We start from the raw sequence: 27,024 nt of genomic DNA, 5'->3' as shown, positions 1-27,024 counted from the left end.
ATCACTTGGGTTGTGAAGTTGTCTCTGGCTGTGGAGTTTATGGTGAGGGTGGTAAAAGCCTACAACATTCTGTTGCTTGGTGCAGTTGCTTCTTTTCCCACCAGTTTCTCTTAGAAATAGGCCCAACTGCAATTATACCACATGATTTCCTTGAAACACAGTTTAAAAGTGGACTGTCAGTCCCATCATTTACTTCATACTTAGCATCTGCAACTTCAACAACCCTTTTCTTCAGCGTGCTCACTGATGGATTATGTAAAGGGCTTTAACTTTGCTAATCTCGATATTAACATGTGGTTTGCATCTCAGAATTTCCTTGTATGTATTCAGTAAACAAGGTCCCCCTGAAAGCTGTTTGAAAATCTATTTGGGTCATATTGGCAATCTATTTATCTTCTTTTTTAATTACTGGCATTATTATTTTCCATGATACAGTTCTGTAGGTATTGGGATTTTCCCTGTCCTTCCACTTTCTCCGTCTCCACTGTAATAGCATAGTTCTTCATTAACAGTCTCAAATCCAAAAATGTGCTATATTGGTGTATCATGACAGTATAGGTATAGAATATTGTAGAAAATCTAAAATAAAATTGTCAAAGTATATTGAGTGGTTTCATTGGGAATCCTCCTTTTATCCAGGAGTAACAGTTTTACACATGTGCTTTCATAAATGACCTGCATAATAAGACTGGCATACCAGGAAATATTGAAGAAATATTGCAACAATCTGCATTCTAAAGTAGAACACTTAGTATTATTATCTGAAAATCACTACATTCAACATTCCTCATTTGGTTTCTCATTATACAAACAGTTGATAGTTGGCCTATAATTGAAAACACTGATACACACACACACACATAAACACAGTGACAGAGAAAGCGTGCAATTGTAATAATCTGTACAAAGAATTCTGCCTAGATAAAATGTATATCTATTTCAGCCTTTATTCTTCAATTCTAGGTAGTGTTTTAGCCAATTATGAGCAGGTAGGATCATATTCAGAGCTTTCAACAGTCTCAACTACAAAAGACAGTGATTGGGGCCCTACGCTGTGGCACAAGTGGTTAAGGTCCTCGCCTTGAATACCCGGGAGCCCATATGGGTGCCGGTTCTATCCCGGCAGCCCAGCTTTCCATCCAGCTCACTGCCTGTGGCCCGGGAAAGCAGTCAAGGACGGCCCAAGGCTTTGGGACCCTGCGCCCACGTGGGAGACCCGGAAGAGGCTCCTGGCTTCGGATCGGCATAGTATCAGCCCGTTGCGCTCACTTGGGGAGTGAGTTATCGGATGGAAGATCTTTCTCTCTGTCTCTCCTCTCTGTATATCCGCCTTTTCAATAAAAAAATAATAAAAATAAATCTTAAAAAAAAAGACAGTGATTTCTGGAACTAAGTAAACACACTCACTAATGGTCAGCTAATTTACGCTGTCAACACTTCCTACAAGATTTAAGATTTCTATTTTTCCCTTTCCTTTTCCAGGTATCATCATCTTATCTACTCTGGTTTAATACAAGAAAATGAAAGACTTATTCATCAATTACAGAAATAACTCCTAAGTTGGTGGGTTACAAGCTGTCAAATGGCAGTGGTATACACAAGTGAGTGTAGACCATCTCAAGGATAACACTCTAATGCCATCTGAATATTTATGCAAATGTATTTCCCATGATCAGAAATTAAACAGGGAGACATCTAACACATCATTGTACCTCTCCCTCAGGGACAGCATTCATTGGTGAGTGCTCTTCAGGGTGTCTGCTTTGTGTCTCCTGCTCACTCTTTCTGAATTCATGTTGCAAGGCCCTACACAGCTTCAAGAGCTCCACCAGCTACCAATGACTGTCTCTCAACCTCAGACTTTATTCTGGAGCTAAAATAAAGATATTTTCTTTTCAATATACTCAGTCTGTGTCATTTATTATTAGGCAAAGAAAAAGACTCAGACCCCAGGACAAGCCCTACTGCCAGGTCCCAAGATAGGAAACTTAGGGGATTTAGGTAAGTATTAGGAAGATAGGAGTGACCCATGCGCCTACATATCACAGTTCATCTACACTTGTTCCTTATGCATGCAGTCACATTTAACTTTAATGACTTCTGTACTCACTGCAGAACGGTGGGATAAGGGCTGAAGACACACCACTGCTCACAGCAGCCTCCAGGACTAAGGCGAACTTGCTACTTGCAGGAATTGGATCGGATGCGCTGATGGTGTTTGGGTGCAGTGGACTGTGGGTGGGGTAAATCCAGGGATACGCTTCTTGATACGCTTCTCCAGTCCTGAGGCTCGCTACATTCCCAGCAAATTGCCACCTACTACACATCCCAATGAGATCCCAGCCCCACACACTCAATGCCCATCCAGGGTGCCCTGGCATCCTGCCAGCTCCTCTGCTAAGGAAAGAGTACAGAAAACACATCCTGAGTCGCTCACCATCTTAATCCGCCTGGCTTTATAACTATGGCTTTATAAGCCATCTATAACTATGGCTTCTCCTAAGAGTTAAATGAACCAAAACACGACTATCTCATGTAATAGCTGTTTCCTAGTCTTCCTTTTGCTATTAAATACCATCTTCTGGTTTTGGGTGGCAATTCACTTTTAAACTATGTTTCCAGGAAATCACGTGGCATGATTGGAGTTGAGCCTATTTCTAAGGGAAACTAGTGTGAAAAGAAGCATGGACAGTGCACCAGGCAACAGAATGTTGTAGGTTTTTACCACCCCCACCATGGTAATTTGGTGAATTTTATTTATTGATACTATATCGAGTAATTTTGATATGTGTTGTATACAAGATCTGGATTATGCTGGTTGGAAATATTAAAAGAGTTAAACAAAAATATCGTTGACATTTGTAGACACCATCAAAAACCCCTTGGAAAGCTCAAGGTAACCACTTTGATTCCAGTCCTATTTCTCTTCATAATGCTAAGCAAGTCCTGCAACCATTCTAGGCCAGGGCGAAAGTCTGAACGAAAATCTCTAAGGGTACCACCTACCAGATCCATAGCTAAGAGAACACTTTGATTAAAAGACATACAATGGCCAATAGGCATGTGAAAGACAATGGATGTCCACCAGTTATCAAAGAAAAGTAAGTAAAGTCACAAATGAAAGTTCCATCACACATCTATTCTATAATGGTTAAAATGTCAGATAATAAGACATACTGATAAGGATGCAAAGTTATTGGAACTCTCCTTTTTTAGTTAAAAGCAAAAAGGTAGTCGAGCCCCTTAAGAAAACAGTATGTCTATTACCCTTTAAGGGCAAATCTAGCAATCACATCTAAGGTATTTTCAAAAATAAAAGATACTTCTACACAAAGATTTGTCACTCAAATGGTCATGAAAACTTTACAATACCTGAAAACTCACACCTTGAGGAATGGATGAATAAATGGTTAGGTAAACACACAACACAATTCTGCACAGGATTTTTCCCTAAGAGGCAAATGACTCCACGTGGCTCTGAGCTTAAAGGATCCACGGAAAAAAGATCACACTGCATTTAATTCCACTTGGAGGACATTTTAAAAGGGGCAAAACCAGCAAGCCAGAGCAGTCAGTAGGCTGCTAAGGCCAGAAGAAGTGCCCTGTACATAGTGGGGCAGTGTTTGGTCTAGCAGTTACGGTGCCTGAGTTCAGTGTCTCACCCTGGATCTTGACCTTGTGAGGATGTCATCACCTCTAAAGCAGTTATGTCCCTCCCTCCCATGACCTCAGTCCATGCCAAAGCCAGCTGTGGGCATCTGGAGATTGAGCCTGTGCATGGAAGACACCCTCTGTACATCTCTCTTCTTTTAGAATAAGTAACTAAATAAGTTTTTTGACAAGAAATAGTTCTGAGGTGACATTAGCTATGTTACACCTGTAGAGACAGACACAAGACACATGTAACAGAACTCACTTAGTACAAAACTTAATACTCATCAGTTTTATTGTGTGTAGAATTTCTCGGGTCCGGCGCGGTGGCGCAAGTGGTTAAGTCCTCGCCTTGCATGCCCGGGATCCCATATGGGCGCCGGTTCTAATCCCGGCAGCCCCGCTTCCCATCCAGCTCCCTGCTTGTGGCCTGGGAAAGCAGTCGAGGACGGCCCAAAGCTTTGGGAACCTGCACCCGCGTGGGAGACCCGGAAGAGGCTCCTGGCTTCGGATCGGCATAGTATCGGCCCGTTGCGCTCACTTAGGGAGTGAATCATCGGATGGAAGATCTTCCTCTCTGTCTCTCCTCTCTGTATATCCGCCTTTCCAATGAAAAAATAATAAAAAAAAAAAAAAAAAAAAAGAATTTCTCAAAATAATTAGTTTACACCTCTTAAAAACTCCAGAAAACGGTGGCACCTGTGGTCTGTAACCCGAGGAGCACAGCTTGTGAGGGCTGCTGTTTATGACCAAATGTCACAACACCGGATGAAAGGCTGGGAAGCTGACTCCCACACTGCCGGCATGTGCTCCTCATTTTGTACTTTCCCAATACCCCAATGTGACTTTTTGATCTGCATTGATGTAGTGAATATTCTCAATCATCATCTGGAGTTTGACTTCCTGGGTTGAGTTATTTAAGCCTAGAACAGTCCCAACATCAAAGGCTCAGTTGCCCCATTTACTCCACTGAACTTGGTGACTTCCTTGCCACTTGCATATTTGCCGGAATCCGCACTGTGCTTCAGGGCCTTTCCTGACATGGAGTACACTACATCCAACATCTGGAAACATCACCTGACCTGGTCAGGAATCCCAAACAAATTTATGACAGCACAGTGATGAACTACAGATAATGTCAGAAATAAATGTTAAATGAAAGTGGGGAAAAGGACCAAAAAAGTTAACATATACTTTCCTTCCCCACCCTCATCCTCATCTCTGATCTCATGTATCACTGCAGTAAACTATAGTAGAGTGTCCCTCTTGTCAGTACTTTGTTAATCTTGCACTGTAGCCTTTCAATTACATCATACTTACAGCAACTTCTGGTGGCCAACAGTCTTCCTCATAACAAAAGGTCCCTAGGAAAGTTGTCTGCACCCTGACTTGATTAGTTTTTCACCATGTCCCTCAGGTCCTCCAAAGGGACACTAAATTCCAAAATTCTGTAGCCAAAATGGAGGAAAGAAAGAGGGCAGATCATCCACTATACACTTGTCGTATGTAGTCAATCAGCAGGCAGTACACACTTATGGAATGGTAGGCTCCTGCAGGGCTGTTCTGGCACCTCAGCGTCCCTACCATTTGTGCTGAGACTTGTACAAGTCAGGCTTTGCAAGAAACCCAGGCTCAGCATCTATGTGGAGAATGGCATCCCCAACTACTGCAAAAGAGCCTGTGCCAAACGAAGATATATTTAAGGACCCAGTGCGGTAAAGCCTTGTGGTTAAAGTTCTCACCTTACACATGCCGGAATCCCATATGGGTCCTGGTTCTAATCCCAGTAGTCCCGCTTCCCATTCAGCTCACTGCTTGCAGTCTGGGATTTCAGTTGAGGATGGCCCAAAACCTTGGGATCCTGCACCCATGTGGGGCACCCATTAGAAGTGCTGTAACCTTGCCTGGCCTGGCCTGCCTCCAGCCCCAGATCTTGTGCTACTATGTGGGAGCTGTGACCTAGTAAGCACTTCAGCTAAAGTCCTTGTCTTGCACATGCCAGGATCCTATGTGCGTGCTGGTTTGTATCCCAGCTGTTCCACTTCCCTTCCAGATCCCTGCTTGTGGCCTGGAGAAGCAGTAGAGGACAGCCCAAAGTTTTCAGACCCTGCACCTGCATGGGAGTCAGGGAAAAAGCTCCTGGCTCCTGGCTTTAGATCAGCTCAGCTCCGGCCATTGTGACCAATTGGGGAGTGATTCAGCGGATAGAAGATTTTTCTCTCTGTCCTTATCTTCACTTCGTAAAATCTGACTTTCCAATAAAAATAAATAAATCTTAAAAAAGAAAAAAAGGTAAGTGAAGAAGGTGGAGAATTCAGCCCGGACCCTGACACCTTATCCTGGCTCCAAGTTGAAGGGATGCAGATTGCTCAAGGAAGGAGTCTGAGGGCGTATTGCAGTAGGAACAGCTAAGAGAATGTATGACAGGGAAAGAATGACTTCTAGACTCTTCCATGGACCAGGCCACTGCACTCGCAGGTAGGCAAGGGAGCTGACACCAGAGTGATTTAGAAGGCTCAGGCCAAGGCACTGCCCTAGTGGGAGAACTGGAATGGGCATGCAAGGCCCTTGCATGTCTGGTTGGGTTAGACTGCAGTACCTGCCTGTGAGTTTAGGAGCAGGGGATGGATTACATCAGACAGGGCTGCAGTACCCATCAGAATATGAGAAAACCAGATCTGGGGGAAGATTCTGTATGGTAATTGTGGGTTTGCCTTTGAGGGAATGCTGTACCCACTGACTTACGCAGAGCTGAGTGTAGTGACAAGTCAAGCCAGGCTGGACCACAGAGTCCACCTGACAAGAAGCCACCTGACACTCATGGGAGCTGGGGCGTGGAGAAGTCTGGGTGAAGCTAGAACTCAGAACGCACCAACATATGCAAAGGCTAGGACTGAGGGCTGACTATGCACCAGGGCTGCTGCCACCTCTGGCACGCATGAGATCCAAGGCTGAGAGCAAGCCTGGTAAAGGAACTTGAGGGATTCCCTTACTAGTTCACAGCTCCCACATAGTAGCACAAGATCTGGGGCTGGAGGCAGGCCAGGCCAGGCAAAGTTATAGCACTTATGTTTGTGTGGGCCAAGCTGGGGGATAAGCTATGTTAGGCCAAGCCTTAGCACCCACTGGCGTGTAGAAGTGTCAGGATGGAGGGTGGGTTTTGCCTGGCTGGGCTAGGCTGCAATACCCACCAGCAATAGCTGAGACTGCAGGTGGGCCAGGCCAGGTTGGGTTGAAGCACCCACCAGTGTGCACCAGACCCAAGGCTGGAGGGGGCTTGGTAGTGGAATTCTGGGAACTCCCCTTCTGGGCTGCAACACCCACTGATGAATGTGAGAACCTGGGCTATTGGTGGATCAGGCTGGGCAAGGCTGTAGCACCCACTGTCATGCATGTGGGCTCGGTCTTGGGCTAGCCAGATTGGGCTAGACTCTAGCACCCAATGGTGATCACAAAAGTCAAAACAGGTGTGGGACAGACCTGGCTAGGCCGTAGTACTCATCAGTGAGATCTGGAATGGGTAGTAGCCAGTCAGACTAAGCTTCAGAATCCACTGCTGACTGGCCATGCCAGTCTGGGTAACAGCACTCACTGGCACACTCAAGATCTGTTGCTGGTGGCAGGCCTGGTAGGATAACTTGAGGAACCCCTCTGATAGATAGCTCGAGCTGGTGAGTGCGAGAGTCACGACTGGGAACAGGCTAGACCAGGCTGAGCTGCAGTACCCATGTGTAATCCAGTCCTTGATACACACTGGCATGAGAGCCAAAACAGGGTACAGGCCATGCTAGGTTGGACCACAGCACCCATGAGTTCACATGAGGGCAGGGGTAGGCCAGGATGGATCAGGCTGTTGCACCTACCAGTGAGACCTGGGATTGGAGGCATGTTGGACTGAGCCAGGCTGTAGTACCTGCTAGTGAATACTAAGGCAAGGGGCCATTTCCAACTGGGCCACTGCACCCGCTGAAACAGTCAAGACACTGGGCTGGAAGCAGGCCTGGTAGAACTTTGGAGATGTCCTTGCCAGGCTGCAGGTTCCACTGGTGAGTATTAGAGGTGGGATTGTGGGTAGGCTAATTTGGGGGCAGGCCAGGCTGGCCTAGGCTGCTGCTTCCACTGGTGTACACACAACCCAGAGTGGGCGCAGCCAGTTGGCTAGGTCACAACACCAATTGGCAAGTGCCAGATATGGGTGTGAATCATGTTAGGCCAGTTTGCAGTACTCTATGGCAGGCTCAAAATCCAAGGCTGGGAACATATCTGCAGGGAATCTGTGGGCACTCCTCATGCTGGGCTGCACCTATTGTTGGTGAGCACAAGAACCACAGCTGGAGATGGGCGAGGCTGGATAAGGCAGTGGGGTAACTCTTGTCATACAAAGGCCAGCTGTATGGGTTGGTCGGGCTGACCTAAACCATACCACCTACAGGTGTGCATGGGGGCTGAATGAGACACAAACTGGGCCAGGATAGGTTGCAGTTTAGGCTGGTATGTGCAAAAGTGTATGGTTAGAGGAGGGCTTGATGGGATTTATCGGGGGCCACCCTGACTAGGTCATGGTACCCATTAGTATGCATGAGGACCAGGTAGTCTAGCTGAGTTGGGCTGCAGTACCCATCAGTTCAGTGGGATATGGGGCTGGGGTGGAACTGATCAGGTAGCTGCATCCACTGGTAGCTATGTTGGATGGTGCAGATAACAGACCAAAATAGACCCTGCATTGGCTAGTGCATGTAAGAGTCAAGTGTGAGGCAAACCCAGGTGTGGTTTCTTGGAGGACTCCCCAGCTGGACTGCTTAGACTTGGTCCCTGGCCACAGGGAAAAGACAGGATACGTGGTCCAATCTTGGACTGGGCCTCCTCAGTTGCTGATGCCTGTATGGTAGACAGCATGCTCAGATGCACACAGGGACATGATAGTGAATTAATCTAGGCCAGCAAGGGATGTCAACTGCCTCATCAGAAGATGGAAAACAGAACAGATTGGATAATTGTCCTAGCCAAGCTTTGCAGCATGTTCCTGGGTCTATGGATGCACCAAGGTGGACTTTTTTTCAACCCTGGACCAACAAACCAACAACTTCTCTGACCTATCAAAATCAAAATCACTCAACACCCTTAGAACATTCTTCCCCATATAGATAAGTCTCTGGTGTTACAGACTGTCCCAATCCCTGGATGCTGATGTAGTTTGATAGCAAGGAGCAACACCCATTTCCTTCCCTGAAACCTGTCCCACCCACATTCCTCTGTCATCTGTATGTGAATGTCCCCACCCTAATCAGAGGCCAACATGGTTGTGCATCCCTCTCAATTATGTAAGCAATATTAAAAAGAAAATAAAATTAATTGTGGCCTGGGAAAGCGGTTGATGACAGCCCAAAGCCTTGGGACCCTGCATCTGCACGGGAGACTTGGAAGAAACTCCTGGCTCCTGGGTTCGGACTGGCTTAGCTCCAGCCAGTGAGGCCACTTGAGAAGAGCGAAACTGCAAAAGGAAGATCTTTCTGCCTCTCCTTCTCTCTGACTTTCCAATAAAAAGAAATAATCACTCAAAAAAAGTATATTCATGGAAACAAATTAAAAAAATGGAAAATACAGGGTACAGGAATTGCATGCATGCATTACACGCCATGTCCTAGGGTGGCTGCCATGGTGAAGGTGAAGAGCCACAGTAGTGAGTGTTGAGATGTTAAAAGCTGGAGTTTACTGCTAATGTGCGTGAGCAATGTAACTTCACTTTTGATTTTAGTTCCTGCTAATGCATACACTGGATGACAGTGCCATCTCTCTCACTTAAAGTATAGTAGTGTTGTAGCCCTTGGGGGATATTTCTTGGATTTTTATCCTTCATTCTAAGCCTTTGTTTCTCCGCAGGCAGGCAGGTTGTCTGCTGATGTCTGTCACATTCATTTCTTCTTGATGTAACCATGCTACCTAATGTAGGCTGCTTGAAAATCCTGAGTACAAATCATCATGTGTGGTTAAGTTCACTCCAAGTTAATCAGAATTTTGCACAACAGTCACAGTGTGAGGCTTTGTTCCGGCAGGAGCTGTCATCTTATCATATCGTTTCTCAGGTTCCACTGGCAAGAAACCCAAACTGGCTCGGTAAATTTCAATTACTCTGAAGGCAAGACTGTTCCCAGTTATCTTGGATCATAGCAGCAACAGACTTGTCTAATGAGCCAATTGTGGAACACCCACTGAGTTTAAATCTATCTTCCTCCAAGACAAAAATAGCTTTATTTTCTTGGCTGCCTCTCAAATTTGTAACAGATGCTCATGCTCAACTGAGTAAAAGGCACATAGCAGAGCACCAAGCTGACAGTGGGCGTGAGATTTCTGAGCTGAGGATGAGCATCCGAAGGAGGGATCTTGGATTGTCTTGATCTCTGCCAGCCACTTAGGAGACTCGCATCACTGTGTGCCCTGCAGGCTGCCATGGGCTGCAGTGTCCATCTCTTTACAAGTTCCCATAGACTTGTCCTTGCCCACACCCATGTTCTGTCTCACAGCCTTTCCCAATTAGTGGATGCTGAGAGAGGCTCTAACAACTTTCAATAGGAAATCTACTCCTCTTGGTTACTTGTCTTTCTGGCTGCCTGCACTGATGGCAATACCCACATGTTGGCTCTTTAAGACCTAAGGCAGCCCACTGAGGATTTCCTCAGCCCACAGACCTTTGTTCAGATCCCTGCTTCATTGTGAAGTTGTCCTGCATGTTTGCATCAGCTCAGCTCCAGTTGATGTGGGCATTTGGGGAGTGAATCATCAGATTTTTCTTGCTATTTCTCCTTCTTGTGAAAATTTCCCCTTCTAATAAAAACAAATCTTAAAAAATATATTTATTTGTATTGGAAAATCAGATATACAGAGAGGAGGAGAGACAGAGAAAGATCTTCTGTCCATTGATTCACCCCAAGTGGCCAAGATGGCCAGAGCTGAGCTGATCCAAAGCCAGGAGCCAGAAGCTTCTTCTGGGTATCTCACATGAGTGCAGAGTCCCAAGGTTTTGGGCCACCCTCAACTGCTTTCCCAGACTACAAGCAGGGAGCTGGATGGGAAGCTGGGCCACTAGGACACAAATTGGTGCCCATATGGGATCCTGGCAGTGCCAAGGCTAGGACCATAGCCACTCGGCAACTGCGCCGGGCCAAAAGTAAACTTTTCAAAATACAAAATAAAATAAAATGTTTCTAAGCTTGTTTGTGTAATCATTACTGTTCTTTAAGAAGACACATCTGATGAATCCCGAGCCTGGCCATGTGCAGTCTCAGACCCTGGGATTCATTTCTGCCTTTTTTCCCCCTGCCTTGTTTTCCTGCTGCTTGCTTCCAATTCTGTCACAGGCAATGGTGAGAAATCTTTTCAAACACAAGCATGAATTAATGCATGGCAGACTAAGACAAAGCAAGACTAAAGACAGCGATGATTTCCTGTTCCTCATGGAAAGCTCTGGGATAGATTGTGCTCGACAAATCTATGCCCATCAAGACCCTTACAGTCAAACCTTAATCATCACCCTGGCCTTTGAGGAGAACCTGAACATGGGACTGTTGCCCCATGTACTCCAGAGTGTACACCCGTTATGGGTGAAATGTCTGGGAGTTTAGAATCATTCCGCAATCCACATCTTTCATGAATGAGAGGGTAACATCTTTCTATGGCAACATCTGTTTAATATGAAATTAAAGCTTCACTAATATGAAGAAAGAACGATTAATGCAAACACTGAAACAGGCACAAGCAACAATGATCACCTCCACAGCCCATCATAGCTAAGCTTTATGCAGTTGAACATAAAGCAATATACTTAAATATACAAGCGAGAAAAACTGATAAAAATTTAGTGGACCCCAAATCTGACACACAACTCCTAGTGGACCCCCAATCTGACACACACTCAACTTCTCATCAGAAACTACAGGTTAAGAGAGAATGGTTAGACATAATGCAGATTCTAAAAGAAAAAATATATGAATATATATGTATATATATATATATACATAACATACCACCCTTGCAAAGCATGCACTTTTTATATGAAGCAGAAATAAAGAAAGGAAACAGTTTTCTCTTCTCCAAAGGAAACAGAAATGGAAATAATTGATCATTATTCAAGAAGCCCTACAAAACTGCCTAAAGATGAAAAAGAGAATGATATCCACCATAAAAAGGCACAAGTGGAGAACTTCCCACTGAACCCAAGAAAGACATCTAAAGCAAGCAAAAAGGAAATGTATGATAGATGATAGCAATTCACTATATTTTAATAACAAACTTGGATCAAAATGTCCAAACATGACAATCACATCATAAAACCACTGACTGGATTTTTAAAAATCCACTATTTCCTGCCTGCAAGAAATAACATCTCTCAAAATAGACACACATACACTGGACATGAAAAAGAAGATACGGCACTGGGATGGAAATCAAGCCATGGCAGTTATTCCAGTATGAGGCAAGGTAGATTATAACACACACATTAAAAAAAAAATCTTTTAACATGATGAATAACGGCACTACATAATAATCAAAGGTTTCGTTCAACAAGAAGCAGTAATTACACTGAATGCAAATGCAACCGACGCCGGATACCTGGCTACTTAAAAGTAAGTGGTGACGTGCTTAGAGGAGATTTCCTAAGTTTGCTTATACCTACAATTCAGTTATGCAAGTAAATAGCAGAATGTAGAACTTGTAACTGTTACTGAAGAACCACACAACTGCAATAATATGGACGACAATGATGGGAGAGGAAATGGGAGACTGAGAAAGGGGAGGGAAATGGGGGCATCTCTACCCCTACACAAGCTATGTCATGGAAAATAATAAAAAATAGTTTCTGGAAAAAGCAATGAAGTGACATACATACACATGCACAACAAACACCCACTTTAAACATTTGAACACTCACTGATACGATGTTTTTCACCTTCATCATGGCAGAGCCATTCTGGACACACAGCTGGCTTTCAATAAATACTCATTAAATAAGGGGAATACTTATTAAATAAAACCAGTGGGCTTCAGGGTAACTTCCTTTTCTGAAAACTCTCAAACTCCTCTCCTGGCACCTTCATCGCTATATCTCGAAGCTAGAAACATTGGTCCAACTGGGGCCAATCTGCAGGTGTAGGTCTACACAGGTGTAGAAAAAAATTCTCATTTTACAGCAGTTACAGCTTTCTCATAAACTACAAGTCACAGCCCAGGCTCACAGGGAATTGAGGATGTCTAGGCAACATTTTCTTGATCGGTACTGGGGGTATACACGGTGGAGCAGACGTTAGCAGCCAGCGTCCACCCGGGTCTGCAGCTGTCCACCATCTGCCTTCCTCACACACAGCCCCCAAAGAAAACCCTGGCACCTAGGAGCCTCCGGGACCTTCCCGGAGAGCCCTCGCTGCCCAGAGACCTCCCCGAGTGACGCACTCACCCCGAGTCCTCTTCCCCCAAAAGATCAAAGTCAGCTCAAGGTTGGTCCAGGGTCACAGCCCGTGATCGCAGTCCGCGTCGCGGCAGATGTACCAGAGGATGACGTAGAGGATGAGGAGGATGGCGAAGATGAAGAGGGCCACCAGGATGGCCTTGGTCACCGGTGAGATCAGCGACTGCATCGCACCCCTCCCCCAGGTTTAGGGTACACGGGGGTCAGCTCAGGGGAGAGGTCACGACCCTGCCGACCCCCGTGCCCCCGCCCCCAGGACGCGAACCCGCGTCGCCACATCCGCTGTGCCGCGGGCACACGCGCAGCTAGGTCGTGTGGGGCTGCGGGGCGGCCATGGGCCAGTCGGGGTCTGGACACAAGGTCCCCCCTGCCCCTCCGCCCCGCACCCTCCAAAACCCGCAAAGTCGAAGACACTGCGGCGAGACAGTAGCCGGAGCGCGTGCGCGCGGCGCTTGCTCGTTTAGGCTCGGGGCACGTTCACTTCCGCTAGGGGCGGGCAAACTTCCTCTCCAGGCCATTTCTGTGACATTCGGGGCGGGCTCACCGCTGGTAGCTTCTACAAAACTTTGATTCAATCACGGCGCAGCGTGAGCTGATTGACGTAGAAATGAGGTGTGACTTATACTTTGATTTAGTGAAAGCAAGTCACTGGATGATTGATATGAGGATGGGGCGGGACTCCAAACTTTTATTCAATCACAGCGCACTGTTAATTGACAATAAAGGAAGAGCGCCAAACTTTGATTCAATCACAGCGCACCGCGGACTGATGGACGTGAGGATGGGTGGAGCTCCAGAGTGTGCCTTTCTCGTTCTTGGGGGACTGTGGGCGCCGTGATTGGGTGGACGCTGTCCTGGGACGGTCCTTCTCCCGGCTCGGCCGCGCCCCCGGCCTCTCCCCGCCGCTCCCTCTCTCGCCGCGGGACATCATGGCACGCGGGATCTGCCTGAGGCTGCTGGGGTTCGCGCTGCTCCTCGGGGTGCTGCGCTCGGAGAACAGTGACGGTGAGTGCGGGGACCTTGGGAGGACCGGACTTTGGATGGCCGGAAAAGGGGGTCCACCAGAAGCTGGTCACTGTCCAAGGGATCCCGCCCGGCACAACCCTGTGTCGGGAACCGCGCGTTGCCCCCGCGGGATGCCGAGGTCGGAGTCGGGATCGGGCTGTGGGGTAGTGGTCGAGGTGGCGGGGTAAGATTTGGGGGTTCAGATGAGGCGACAGGGGTATCCCCGGGGCGGGGTGGCCACAAGACCGTGGGTGACTCATGCTCGGGACGCGCCCTGACCGCGTGGGCGGGGCTGGCGATGCGGGCGGGGCTTGGTTGCTAGTGCCAACGGGGCGTGGCCGCGTGTGGGCGGGACTTGTGGCATCACTTGGGTGTGCCCGCCTGAGCGGGGAGGGAGAGTGGGCGTGGCCTGAGTGGGCGGCCCTGCTGGGGCGGGTATGAACGGTGGGTGTGGCCTGTGGCATGGCTTGGGTGGGGCTGCATGGGCGCGGCCGCGGTTGCCAGAGCAACGGGTCTGAGCCCTGCGCGCCTGCGCAAGGGATTACTCCAGTGATTAGTGTCTTCCTCACGTCTGTTTTTGCTTCTCAGACTTTCAGCTGGAAGATGCTCTGGAGGGTAAGTTTCTGATAACGCTAGGACGGAGCACGTGTCCACAATGTCAACTAATGACGTAGGGAGATGGCACAAATCACAGTGTATGACGTCATATGGGAGCTGGATCATTCCAAGTAGTACTACTATTCATATTAATATTAATGATCAAAGTTAGCTAGTATAGGACAATAATTGGAAATATCAAATAGTAGAACGAAACTTTTATATAATTTTATGTAGGTTTTATTTAAAATAAATCGTTATTAATATTATTAATGTTAATATTTTATCAATATTATCCAAATACTATATAGATTTTATATTAACCATGTGATATTAAATTGCATTGATTTTGCATTAACATTTTATAAATTTTGTGTTAACACCACACAGATTATATATTAACATTATTACATAGATTTTATATTAATCATAAGACATATATTTCAGGTATATACATTTTTGTTAGGTGATAATATTTTCAATCTTTTTCATATTGTAGGGATTTGACAATATTAGATTTGTATTAATGACATAGATTTTACAATATTCTATACATTTTGTATAACAGGTGTTTATATTAACAATATACTATAGATTTTATGAATAGCATTATGTGAAAATATAAAAATAATATTGATATGACCAAAATCTACATTTTATTTTAATAGTATCATTTAAATGTATATTAATAATATCTGTTAATACATTGGGTGTATCTTATATGACAATATTAGATTTTATTTTGATGACTGGATAACATGTTGAATATATTTCATACAATGTTATATACATGTTTTAAAATATATAGGCTGCTAGAGTAGATATATTTAAAGTATAGATTTTATTACTACTGAATTACATATTTTACTATATTAAGATTATATTTTATTAATGGTATTTTGTCAATTTCATATCATATATTAATTTTTATATGATGAGATAGCATACATATGTAACAGAAACAAAATATATGTGTATTTACCATAAATATGAATTAATAAAATTTTATCAAGATTATTAATGGCAAATGATATATTCATTAGTACTCTTGTATTCATATATTTTATCAATGATATTTTATTGCATTGCATTAATTATAACACATTTGTTAATAGCTCAGTATTGCATTATACTAATATTACTTTGTTAATAATCCATTAGTTATATTATATTATATATTAATAATCCTATTGGGTAAGATAGTCAATATATTCAACAGGAATAAGATATATATTAGTCAATTATTATTAATATTTCTTTTCAATACTGTGGTAATTATATATAAATTATGTTTGTCAATAATTTTAATATGCTATAGTACATGTTACAATATTTGTATAACATTTTTGATAATGCGCTAGAGATGTTTTATGCCAATGATATAAAGTTTCATTGATAATTTTATATTACAATAAGGTAGATATTTTTAATGTTAACAAAATACAAATTTTATTCATAACAAAAATATATTAATGAATAATATTATATCAATATTACAACAAATATTACCTCAATGTTTCAACATTATGATATAATGATGCTTGTATGGTTTGATTCATGACATTTCATTATGAATATGCTGCATATTAATAATTTCATAGGATAGACCCTATATTTAATAGCAACAAAACTGTTTTGTTTGTTATTAATATACTAATTAATAATGCACAGTGTTTATGAATGACAGTATATTAATACTTAATAATATTTCTTTCCAACTGCATGGCAGTAATGATTTCCTCCTCCTTTTTGACAAATAAATCCCATCCGTGCCTACAACAGGTGCATGGCTGTCAGTTACTATGGAGAGCACCCCAAGGCCCTGGGATGGAGCTTGGGCCTGTCTGGTGGGGTTCTGCACCCTGGGAGCCCCGAGAGCAAGATGATGGATGAGAGCCGGAACCAGTGAGGGCTGACAAGCAAGGAAAATTATAAAATCAGGAAGAATTGAGATAAATTTAAAATGATTAAGAAATTATGAAACAATTGTTATCAAACAACTTTTAAATCTAAAAAATAAGAAATTACCCATAAAATTAAAAATTGGAGAAAATCAAGAAAAATTTAAAATATAATTAAATATATGGGAAAATTAAATATCTGAAAATGAACATTGAAAATTAGAAAATTGGAAGTTGGGAGAAAATTAAAGATTAAAGATAATTAAGGATTAAAGAAAATTAAAAACGTAGAAAATTCTGAAAATCTCCGCAGGCAAAGGTGAAGCCAAGCCGACGCTGACTCCCCACAAGGCAGATGCAGGTGAGCACCTAATGATTGCCAGGGCAGAGGGGCTGGTCCACGGTCACCCTCATGGAAATGTCCAGAATAAAGGATGGCTCCATCATGCCATCCTTATGGACCTGGGGTGGTTGCCATCAAAAGAGATTGATGGGTTGGGCACTGGGGCTCTTTTTGGTATTTTCTGTCCCTGAACCCTGCAATCAGCAATTTTGACCTGAAAGATGACCTGGATGTGGGAAGTCGCAGTGGGTAGCCACTGCCCCCCATGTGAAATCATGCAGGCAGTCTTGGAATGCAAAAAAAAAAAAGAAAAAGAAAAATGCAGCCTGTCCATAACTGTGAGTGAGTGCCCATGATGCAAAACAAAACAAAACTAGTTAACCTGTCTCTTTTGAGTGATATCCCCCCTTGTCTTTCTATGCAGGTGACCCTGGCCCTGCTAAGACACCACATAGGCCACAACCCAATGCACATGGAAATGATGGTGAGAAACAGACCCTTCTGCTCAACAAAAATACCTCCAGGGTGCAGGCCAGTTACAGCTGGCTCCTACCAGTATGAGCTGCCTCCTCTTCCTTCTTGGCAGGTGGATTCTCAGACTCTGACCTCATTGGCCACACAGAAAATGGAGGTACCTGGACCCCAGACTTCCACCCCTGGGTGCACATATGTGAGAGGGTGTGACCTGGTTACCCTTGACCTCATCCAGCACCGCCCCTTCTCATTCTCATGCAGGAAGAGATGATTCTGGAAGCCACGCAGGTGATGGGCAACAGGGTAAGTGCAGATTTCCCTTGGCCTTCCCTCAGGCTAGGGCCCTCTGAGCCTTCTAGGATGGAATGTATAGTCAATGCACTCACACTTTGATGGAAGGTTCTGGAAGTGTCCAGAAAGTTCCACTTGGCTGGGTTGGCATGTGTTCATGTTCCTGGAAAGCTCATGGAAGGATCAGAAAGTTTCTGGTAAGTTCTAGAGGGTTCTAAATTATTCCAGAAGGTTTTGAAATGTTCTCAAAAGTTCCAGAAGGCTCTAGGTCTTTCCATTCCAGATTATTCTAGAAATGGAAGGAAGACCAAGGAAAGAACATCAACCTTGTGCATTCCCTACTCATTGGATCCCCCTATTACCTTTCTTCCCTCCAGAGCAGCCCCAAGGCCTGGTCCCCGGGATCGTGGGGGCTGTAGTGGTTGCTGTAGCTGGGGCTGTGTCCAGCTTTGTAGCATACCAGAAGAAGAAGCTGTGCTTCAAGGAAGGGGGTAAGCAAGGACACCCCAAGAAGTGTTGCAATACCCAGACAACCCAAAGTAGCTTCCTGATAAACAGGAGACCACCAATGACACCTTGGTAGAAAGCAGACATGGAACAGCGCCCTAATTGAAAAATGGTGTCCAAAGGAAGCCCCAGCAAAACCCTAATTGATGGAAAGGGGACCCAAAAATGCCTTCCTGATTGAAAGAAAACCCTGAATGCATGGAGATTGGCAACCACCAAAGACACCCTGATTGACTAAGGACCGCCAAGCAACTCTTATGCAGGGGACCTCAGATAGCTGCCTGATTTACAGTGGACCCTAGCAGCTCTGTGATTATCAGAGAACGCCCAAACAGCTTCCTGATAGGGAAACCCAATCAGGTCTCTGACAGGAAACCCCCAAGCACAAAGCTGAATGACAAGGTAATACAAAAAGCACCCTGATATCCAGGGGCACTCACAGACTCATTGAGATGAGACCCCCGAATGACACCCTGATCCACATAGATTGACAGGGTAAAACCAAACGGCTGCCTGATTGATGGGGACCACATTCTTATTTTTTTCCCACTATGCATTGCAGAGTCCTCGAACGTCTAACCAGGATTGGAGACCCTACCTGGGTCCCAGAATCATCCTGAGATGCCGCCACCCCACCTGCAATGACTGGTTCGGAAACTGGTCTCCCCTACCCCCCATGGCACCCAGTAGCTGATGGCCATCACAGTCTGCTCCACCCCTCACACGCACCCCAAGCAATAAAGAGAAGCAGGGACCTTTGTCCTGTAGCCCTATGGCGTCTCACTTCTGATATTTTTTCACCCTTCTGGCTTTGGTTGTGACAGACAGGTGGGGAAGGGATGAAAGGAGCTAGTGTGTGACTAACCAGTCAGAAGCCTGGGGGCGGGGCTGACTGAGTGATAGGGGCAGAAGCCTGAGGGCAGGGCTGGCTGAGAGAGAAAGGAATAGAAGCCTGGGGACGGGGCTGGCTGAGACTGAAGGGGCTGAAACCTGGGGGCGGGGCTGGCTGAGACTGACAGGGGCAGAAACCTGGGGGCGGGGCTGGCTGAGACTGACAGGGGCAGAAGCCTGGGGGCGGGGCTGGCTGAGACTGACAGGGGCAGAAGCCTGGGGGCGGGGTGGGGCAGGGCTGGCTGAGACTGACAGGGCAGAAGCCTGGGGGCGGGACTTGCTGAGTGATAGGGGCAGAAGCCTGGGGGCGGGACTGGCTGAGACTGACAGGGGCAGGCACAAGGCGCCAGCCGCAGGATCCTCAGGGTACCAAAATGTTTCTGAACCTTGTCAATGGGTTTCTGAAACCACATGAAGTTCCTGAAACATTCAAAAAATTACAGAAATTCCAAAAGTCTCCAGGGCACACAAGACCGCTTCCGTGCATGGCAGCCTCACCACACACAGGCACTCCCCATCACATCCAGGACAGCTCCCAGATTAGGGTCCCCCTAGAATCCATAGATTTTGGGAAGGAAACAAACATGACCCAAGAGAGCACTGGTGCACAATAGAACCGTGAATATCAGGAAGCCCATAAACAGTAGCCATAATCATGACAGGGCACCCCCACACCCCCAGAGACAAAACCCTGTCTAACAGGACACACGAACAGCTCCCTGATGGACAGGAGACCCAAGACAGATCCGTGATTGAAAGGGTTCTCACAAACAGCGCTCAGATTGGCAGAGATGCCTGTGATGTGCAGGGAACCCCAACAGCTATGTGACTGACACAATACTGCCTAGCAGCTCCCTAATTGAAGTGAAAACGGGATCCCCCAAAAGATACCTGGTTTGCAGTACACATCTCAAACAGCACAATGAAATAAACGCATCCCTGACTAACATGGGCTACCCCAAAGTACACCTTGATTCATATGGACCCCCAAACAGCGCCCTGATAGACAGGCACCTCCCCCCCCCCCCAGTTCTCTGATGAACTGGGTATCTGAGACAGCTTCCTGACTTACAAATGACTCGAAACAGCATTGACTGAAGGGAGATCCCCAAACACCTCACGATGAAAGGAAACCACCAAAGGTATGGTGATTGATAGGGAATCCAACAGCACCCCTGATAGACAAGGGACCCGAAACAGCCTTAAGTTTGGTGGAAGACCAGCAAACGGCTCCAGGTTGACAGGAGACCTCATTATTATTGTTTTGTGCATTGCAGAGCTCTTGAACATCCGAAGCGGATGGGTGACCCCACCCAGACCCCAGGATCATCCTGGGGTGATCCTCTTGCACCCCTCCCCATGAGCCCCCAGTGGCTGATGCCATCATGGCTTCCCTGCCCACTGCACACATCCCAAGCAATGAAGAAAAACGAGGACCTTTGTCCTGCACCCAGATGGCTGGTTTCACTTCTGACATTTCACCCTGCACATCATCATCTATATCGGGGCATGGCAAGGCGGAGGGGGGCGCCAGGCTGACTCACACAAAGGGAAGGGATGGGCGGGGTTGGCTGTGACTGATGGACTGGCACCAGGGCCAGCTGCAGCATCACTCACAAACCAGAGTGTTTCTCAAGGTTGCCTCCAGAAGTATCCAACAGGTTCTGCAGGCACCGCAGAGTTCCAGTGGCTAAGACCCTTTCCCCGCACGGCAGCCGCAATGCGGGGCAGCGCAGGGCAGCGCGGGGCAGCGCCGAGCAGACGCTCCTGTCACACCCTGACTGCTGGCTGGAGATCGGGACCCTCACATGGGTGGCCATTGGGAAGAAACAAAGGGACTCCAAGAACCTGGGCATTCAGCCTGACGGGGCTGAAGTGCTTTCCGAATATGATTGGGAACTTGCCTCTTTGGATGAGGACAGCCTGGACCGAAACTGATTTGTTCATCAGGCAGAAGATGTTTTCCTAACTACCTCAGTGACCCTCGACGATTGGCCTTACCAGATATGCGCACAACTGTACAGATTTAAATTTTTAGTATTGTTGTATTCGGATGTTGATTTATGTTTGTATTTACAATTATTTAAGTTTATAACAACGATTTTATACACATTTGTAAATTCAGCATTACCAAATTTTATAGTGAATTATGCATTTTATACATTTAAATTTTTATATATGGATGTCTGTAATTGAATTATTTCAGTGTTTGTAGATATTTAATTAGCTCGATACTTTTAAGTTTGTTAATTTATTTTCATCAAAATATATAGTAAATTATGTATCTTGATTGAAATATATTTGAGCAAAAAATCATCTAGTTTATATTTAATTCTATACTTACATCTATATCGATATAATAATTGTGTATCTTTTCCTACATTGAATTTAATCGACATATTTCTAGCTCTTGGAATAATATTGATATTCATTAATTATGTGTATTGATACATTAAATTATATCAGCATATAAAATCAAATTATATCTGTAAAATCCATTTTTACATATATTGCATTCTCTAGGTTGTTATAAATGCATATATTTTATGTTGCATGTGTTTCATATGTTTTATTATATATTTGAACATATTTATCTAACAAATCCATATAAACCTTTCTAAAAATATTGGAATAATATTGACATTTATAGATAATGAAATATATATTTAAACCTTAGAATTGATCAATAGTTATATACATTGAATTATATTGATACATATATTAAATAATATCTACAAATTAAAAATTTGTTTTGAAATTGTATTTTGCATGTTTGCAATATATATCTATATATGTAGATATTTAGATATCAGTATATCCATGGATAAGGTATCTATCTTCCTATCTATATCTCACCAATATTAAAGTATAGGTATTTGCAGATCAATTTGCTCAAAATCTGTATCAGTAGATTCTGCATCCTTATACTCTTTATAGTATCCTCATTTTGGGTATTAGGAAGAGCAAAGACTAAAGGGGAAAAAATTCACCAAATTTTACTGGTGGGCAAGAGGTGGAACTTGGTATCATATACATATTTATTAAAAATTTATATTGACACACTAAATTATATAATTATGTAAAATTAAATTATAATTCCATCAAAATTCATTTTACATATATTGAAGTCTCTAGGTTGTTATAAACAAGCACATGTATATGTTATATTTTGTGTATTCATATAATTTACTGTATATTTAATCTAATAAGTCATATCAACGTTTCTATAGGCATTGAATTATGTTGACATTTATAGATATTGAATCATGTATTTATGAATGTTAAATTCTTATCAATATTTGTATATACTGAATTATATTTATATATAAAAATAAATCATGTCTATAAGTTAAAACATTTTTTTGAAAATCGGATGCTTTGTGTTTCTAATAGATATGCTTCTGCAATATTAAATTATAACATTTCCAGGGCAATCTGATCATGTCTTTAGTAACAGGTTCTGCATTGTTACACACTTTCGGATGCCAGAAACTGCAAATCATAAAAGAAAAAAATTCACACAGTTTTCCTGGTGGGCAAGGTATGGATCTGAGCAGGACCCAGAAACCCACCTACATAGCACTGGGCATCTCTGTGTACTTAACAAGAAGTTGTTTGAGAACCATAAACATCCTGAGGAGGTTGGAGCCTGTGACAAATGGGAATACTGACAGGTGATGGGAAGTCACGTTTCTTTCAGCAGGGATTAAAGACACAAATCCCAGAAGACTGGCTCTGACTGATGGGGACAAACATGCCCAGAGAACATTCAGGAGGCTGACCCTCCATGTGCAGCTGCATGTGAAAGCTCAAAAGCAAACAGGACCAGGATATGGGGAAACGATTCTGACCTTTACAGAATGGAAAGTTGTGAGATATTAAGGACAATTCCAGTAGGTACTGGAAAGTTCTGGAAAGCTTCATAAGGTTCTGTAATATTACAATCAGTTCTGAGATATTCTGGAAGATTGTGAAACATTGCATAAATGTTCTGAAAGGTTAAGAAAGAGTCTGGGAGCTTCTGGAAAACTCTGGAAAATTCTGGAAGGTTCAGGAACAATTGGGAAGACCATGGAAAAGAGTGGCCTCTCAGAACCATCTGTGCTCTCATGTGTACCCTGAGGGCCTCCGTGGCCCCATGGGATCTAAAAAATGGATGTCCACTTTGGTATGGGGGGCGGTGCATGAAACAAGAAGAAACCAGATCCATTCACCCATGCAAGACACAACAGAGCATGAAGGTCATTGTTGCTCGCTGGATTGTGCATGAAGCCAAGTTCCGACAAAAGGACACAATAATTAGATGTGGCAGCCATCACCTCCGATGAGCTAGTGTCTGTAATTGTTTCTGGAACTTTCCACATGCCAATTTGTAACTAGGAAGTTAGGGTAGAGGTTGCCAGGCGAGGCTGTGGACCAAGGATGCAAATCAAGGTCGCAGAAGTAAGAAAATTTACGAGAATATTTTGGGAGAAAAAGACTTTCAGAACGTTCTGGAAAACAAAGAATTATTCAGAATGCTTTGAAAGCCACAGACTGCTCAAGAATGTTTAGGAAGAGAAGGAATTTCCCAGAATGTTCTAAAAGAGGTTCTTTCAGAGTGTCACCGATGTTCTCAAAGTTGGAGAATTTTGTAGAATGTTACACAAAGCAGAAATAGAGCCAAAGGCATCCATGAGGGTCATGACAGTGAGAAATACCTGGGGGTCGTACGCATGCCCCACATCTGTCTCCATGACACCCGTTGTGACCATTTCCCTTCCCACAAAGTGATGCCCATAAGCCACAGGCCAAATATTTGTACACAGGGGAGGATGGTGCTGGTCCTTCCCTCAGGGTTGCTTGGCAGTGACCAACCAGGATGTTTGCAGATTAGCCCAGCGCCACGTGATGGGCAAGCACTGACGTCCAATCAGGACATTTGCAAAGGCTCAGCCACAGCCCACGTGATGGATGGGTGCCGTTATAAAAGGGGGCAGTTGCCTCATCAGCCTGAGTCAGACCAACTGGTGATGAAGAAGATGATGACGATCAAGGCTGTGCTGCTCTTCCTCGCCCTCGTGCTGGCCGCAGTGCGGGCAGATGTGGACTCAGCAGAGGTGATCCTTGGCCCTGGGGCTGCTGGAGTGACCTTGCTTTCCCATGGTCGATAGGCAGCTCTACAGTGTTCTTTGTGGACATTGCGTGGATTGACAGGGAGGAGGCAGGGCTGGTGACAGGAGGACAAAGGGACAAGTGCATTGGTTCCCCCGCAGGTGACTGGCTCCTGGGCCACCAAGGCTGTGGCCTCTGATGACCCATCCAAGACGAGCGAGGGCGGGCCTCTACGAGGCTATTTGCGGACAATTGAATGTGCTGGGGCCGGCTGCCAGACCATCACCCTGAGCTTCTACATCAAGTGGGCATGCTCCCTGGGCACGCTGGGAGATTGTGGGGGCGGGTCGGAGGTAGGTGCAGAAATTTCACCTGAAGGGCAGAGTAGTGAGAGGATCTGCCAAGGTTGCCATGTAAATGTGAGTGATAGATGTCCTAGAGGTTGGTTTCTCCTGGTGGCCATAGCGATGTCCATGGTTGATGTGCCTGAGGGTGAGTCCTTCACAGTTGCGCAAAAGTCTGGGTGACTGACACCTCATCCCACATCCCAACACCCTGCAGGGAGGATGGCCGCTGTGTCCTGTACACTGTCGTGGGTGAGAAGGGGGCAGACGGAAACTACAGGAGCGAGTGTGAGTGACAGGGAACCCTAGGCTCAGTTTGGATTCTGGGGTTAGGGTGGACCGCCGCCCTGTAACCCTGCCCCCCAACCACCGGAATTGGTCACTCTTTGCATCCCTCACAGACTCTGGGGACAACTACTACCGGTTCCTGGTGCAGAAACCTGGCTTCATTGTCTTCTACAACCACAACGTGGATGTCAATGGGCATGAAACGCACGTGACTGTGGCCCTGGGTGAGTCAGGCTCCCACCTTATCTGCATATTCATAAAGCACACTCACATATGCAAACCTATGATCTGCATAATCAGACCCCTTGTCTGCATATTCAGCCCCTCCATTAACATACAACTTTGCATGTCCATGGTTTTCATTCGCATACCACAGACTCTTGATTTGACCACTCTCTCCTCTCATTTGAATATCCATCCCATTCACCTGTTTCCATGATCCTCATTTGCATATTCACAGTCATGTGTCCATAGCCTAGGCCCTCAATATGTATTTATGGTACTTGGTTTGCATATTCACCACAGATCATCTCACATGGGGTTTCAGCCTGTGGCCAAGGCAGGTCAGGGTTGGTGGGACTTTAGTGTTACAACTGGCTTTCTAAGAATCATTCATGGCTGAGCTCTGACTCATGTCCTTCCTGCACCCCATGCAGCCCAGGGTGGCCAGCTAAGTCGTGCACAGATTCGGTCATATGTAGAAGTCACTGAGGCGAATGGCATCTCCCGAGAAAACATCCAGGAAGTGGCATCACATGGTGAGCTGCCATGGCAATGCCCACATGGACAGTGTCAGGTGGGGTCAAGGGCAGGGCTGATGTGGCACACTTGTCTTCCCTGCAGACACTTGCCCGCAGTGATTCCGTGGACAAATCCTGGTGAGTTGACGCTGATGTGGGGCTGGGGCAGGTGGACCCAGACAGATGTGGGTGGAGCTACCCAAAGCAGTTGTGCGCTTTGGACATTGCAGAGGCTACAAAAGAAGAGACATATGAGGTGATCAACAGGTGCTGACTGAAGGGTCCTGAAATGCTTTCTAGAAATTTTCTGAAAATTTCTTAAAAGCCTGCTAAAATGTTCTGGAAAAGGCCTCCAGGAAGGTTCTGTAAATTATTTCTAGAATATTTCAGAAATGCCTTCCAGAAGTGACAGAAACTTTTTCCAGATTGTTCCAGAAGCTGTTTCTACTCTGAATGACAGCCACTACCAGCATTTTCCCCACAATTGAGACACCTGCTTCTGGAGTCCACGGCAAAGACATCCCCCTGATCTTCTGGGAACTCCTGTCATCACATTTCGATTTTTTCTTCTGACTCTTGGATGTTCCCACAGACGACGGCAAGCACAATGCCTTAGCCACTGTGTGTCCTTTTTCTCTCCCCTGTGTTCCTCATACGAATGTGATGCAATAAATCTGTTTCCCATGCAAATGTGTGTTCATGTCTCAGAATCAAATGTTTCCAAGTCAGTGTAGATGCAGCTGACTCTTCCATTGCTTAAGGGAGTCAGATAATTAGAGAGACAGAGAGAAACCTGGTAAGGAATTTCACCTTCTGGTAAGTGCACCATAAATCTGGAAAAACTTCCCACAAATATTTCTCTTTCTCTCTCTGTCTCTCTCTCTCTTTCTCTCTCACACACACACACCAATGCATCCATCTTCATTTCTGTTCCTTAACGTTTACAGACCCAGGCCAGATATCAGCTGCTGGATTAATTCCAGGTCCCCGGGGAAGTTCTCAATTTGAATCAATTTGAATTCTTTCCAATGTCTATGACTGTCTATGTATGTTATTTTATTTTATTTTATTTTATTTTATTTTATACTTATTTTTCATCTGAGATGATCCCAAACCTGATTCTTGTGTAAATTTACTAGTACAGGGTCTGGCACAGTCTTCTGTCTGTGCTGGTCATTGCAATTGCTGGGTCAGTTCTGCTTCCAGTCCTGTCATCCACTTGAACCAATGGATGTTGTAGTCCAGCTCGATCCTACCCATTTCATACTTGGCCCTCATGCAAACCAGTGGGAGCTGCAGCCCAGTCGGGGCAATTCACTATAACCCCCACCAGGCGTGCTCCCTTCCCTGGTTCCCATGCATGCCAGTATGTACTGCAGGCTTGTTCAGTGTGTCCCAAATCATATTTAGCTCTGGCACTTGTCAATGGGTATTGATA

The 27,024-nt window shown here is 44.9% G+C and overlaps 1 protein-coding gene and 1 pseudogene across 3 annotated transcripts; one reads left to right on the top strand and one right to left on the bottom strand.

Moving 5' to 3' along the window:
• LOC121145792 overlaps positions 1–13,280 on the bottom strand; it is a 29,637-nt pseudogene extending 16,357 nt beyond the window's left edge.
• A 561-nt stretch (positions 13,281–13,841) lies between these two features.
• On the top strand, positions 13,842–19,002 carry CD99 (CD99 molecule (Xg blood group)). Of its 3 annotated transcripts, none has more exons than XM_040964629.1 (8): positions 13,846–14,106; positions 14,701–14,731; positions 16,928–16,975; positions 17,382–17,441; positions 17,544–17,588; positions 17,693–17,734; positions 18,100–18,213; positions 18,792–19,002. In XM_040964629.1, exons 1-8 carry the CDS (start codon positions 14,041–14,043, stop codon positions 18,806–18,808), a joined length of 423 nt encoding a protein of 140 aa, XP_040820563.1. In that variant the 5' UTR covers positions 13,846–14,040; the 3' UTR covers positions 18,809–19,002. The 3 variants fall into 3 exon arrangements, with proteins under 3 accessions (XP_040820564.1, XP_040820563.1, XP_040820562.1); XM_040964628.1 differs by having other exon boundaries at positions 13,847–14,116; positions 14,705–14,731; XM_040964630.1 differs by lacking the exon at positions 16,928–16,975 and having other exon boundaries at positions 13,842–14,116; positions 14,705–14,731.
• The last annotated feature ends 8,022 nt before the right edge of the window (positions 19,003–27,024 follow it).

The sequence above is a fragment of the Ochotona curzoniae genome, unplaced genomic scaffold (genome assembly GCF_017591425.1).
Source record: "Ochotona curzoniae isolate NIBS_2020 unplaced genomic scaffold, NIBS_Ocur_1.0 scaffold_3835, whole genome shotgun sequence".
Taxonomy (NCBI): Eukaryota; Metazoa; Chordata; class Mammalia; order Lagomorpha; family Ochotonidae; genus Ochotona; species Ochotona curzoniae.
Note: the sequence above shows the minus strand (reverse complement) of the source record. Positions and strands in the feature narration are given on the sequence as shown.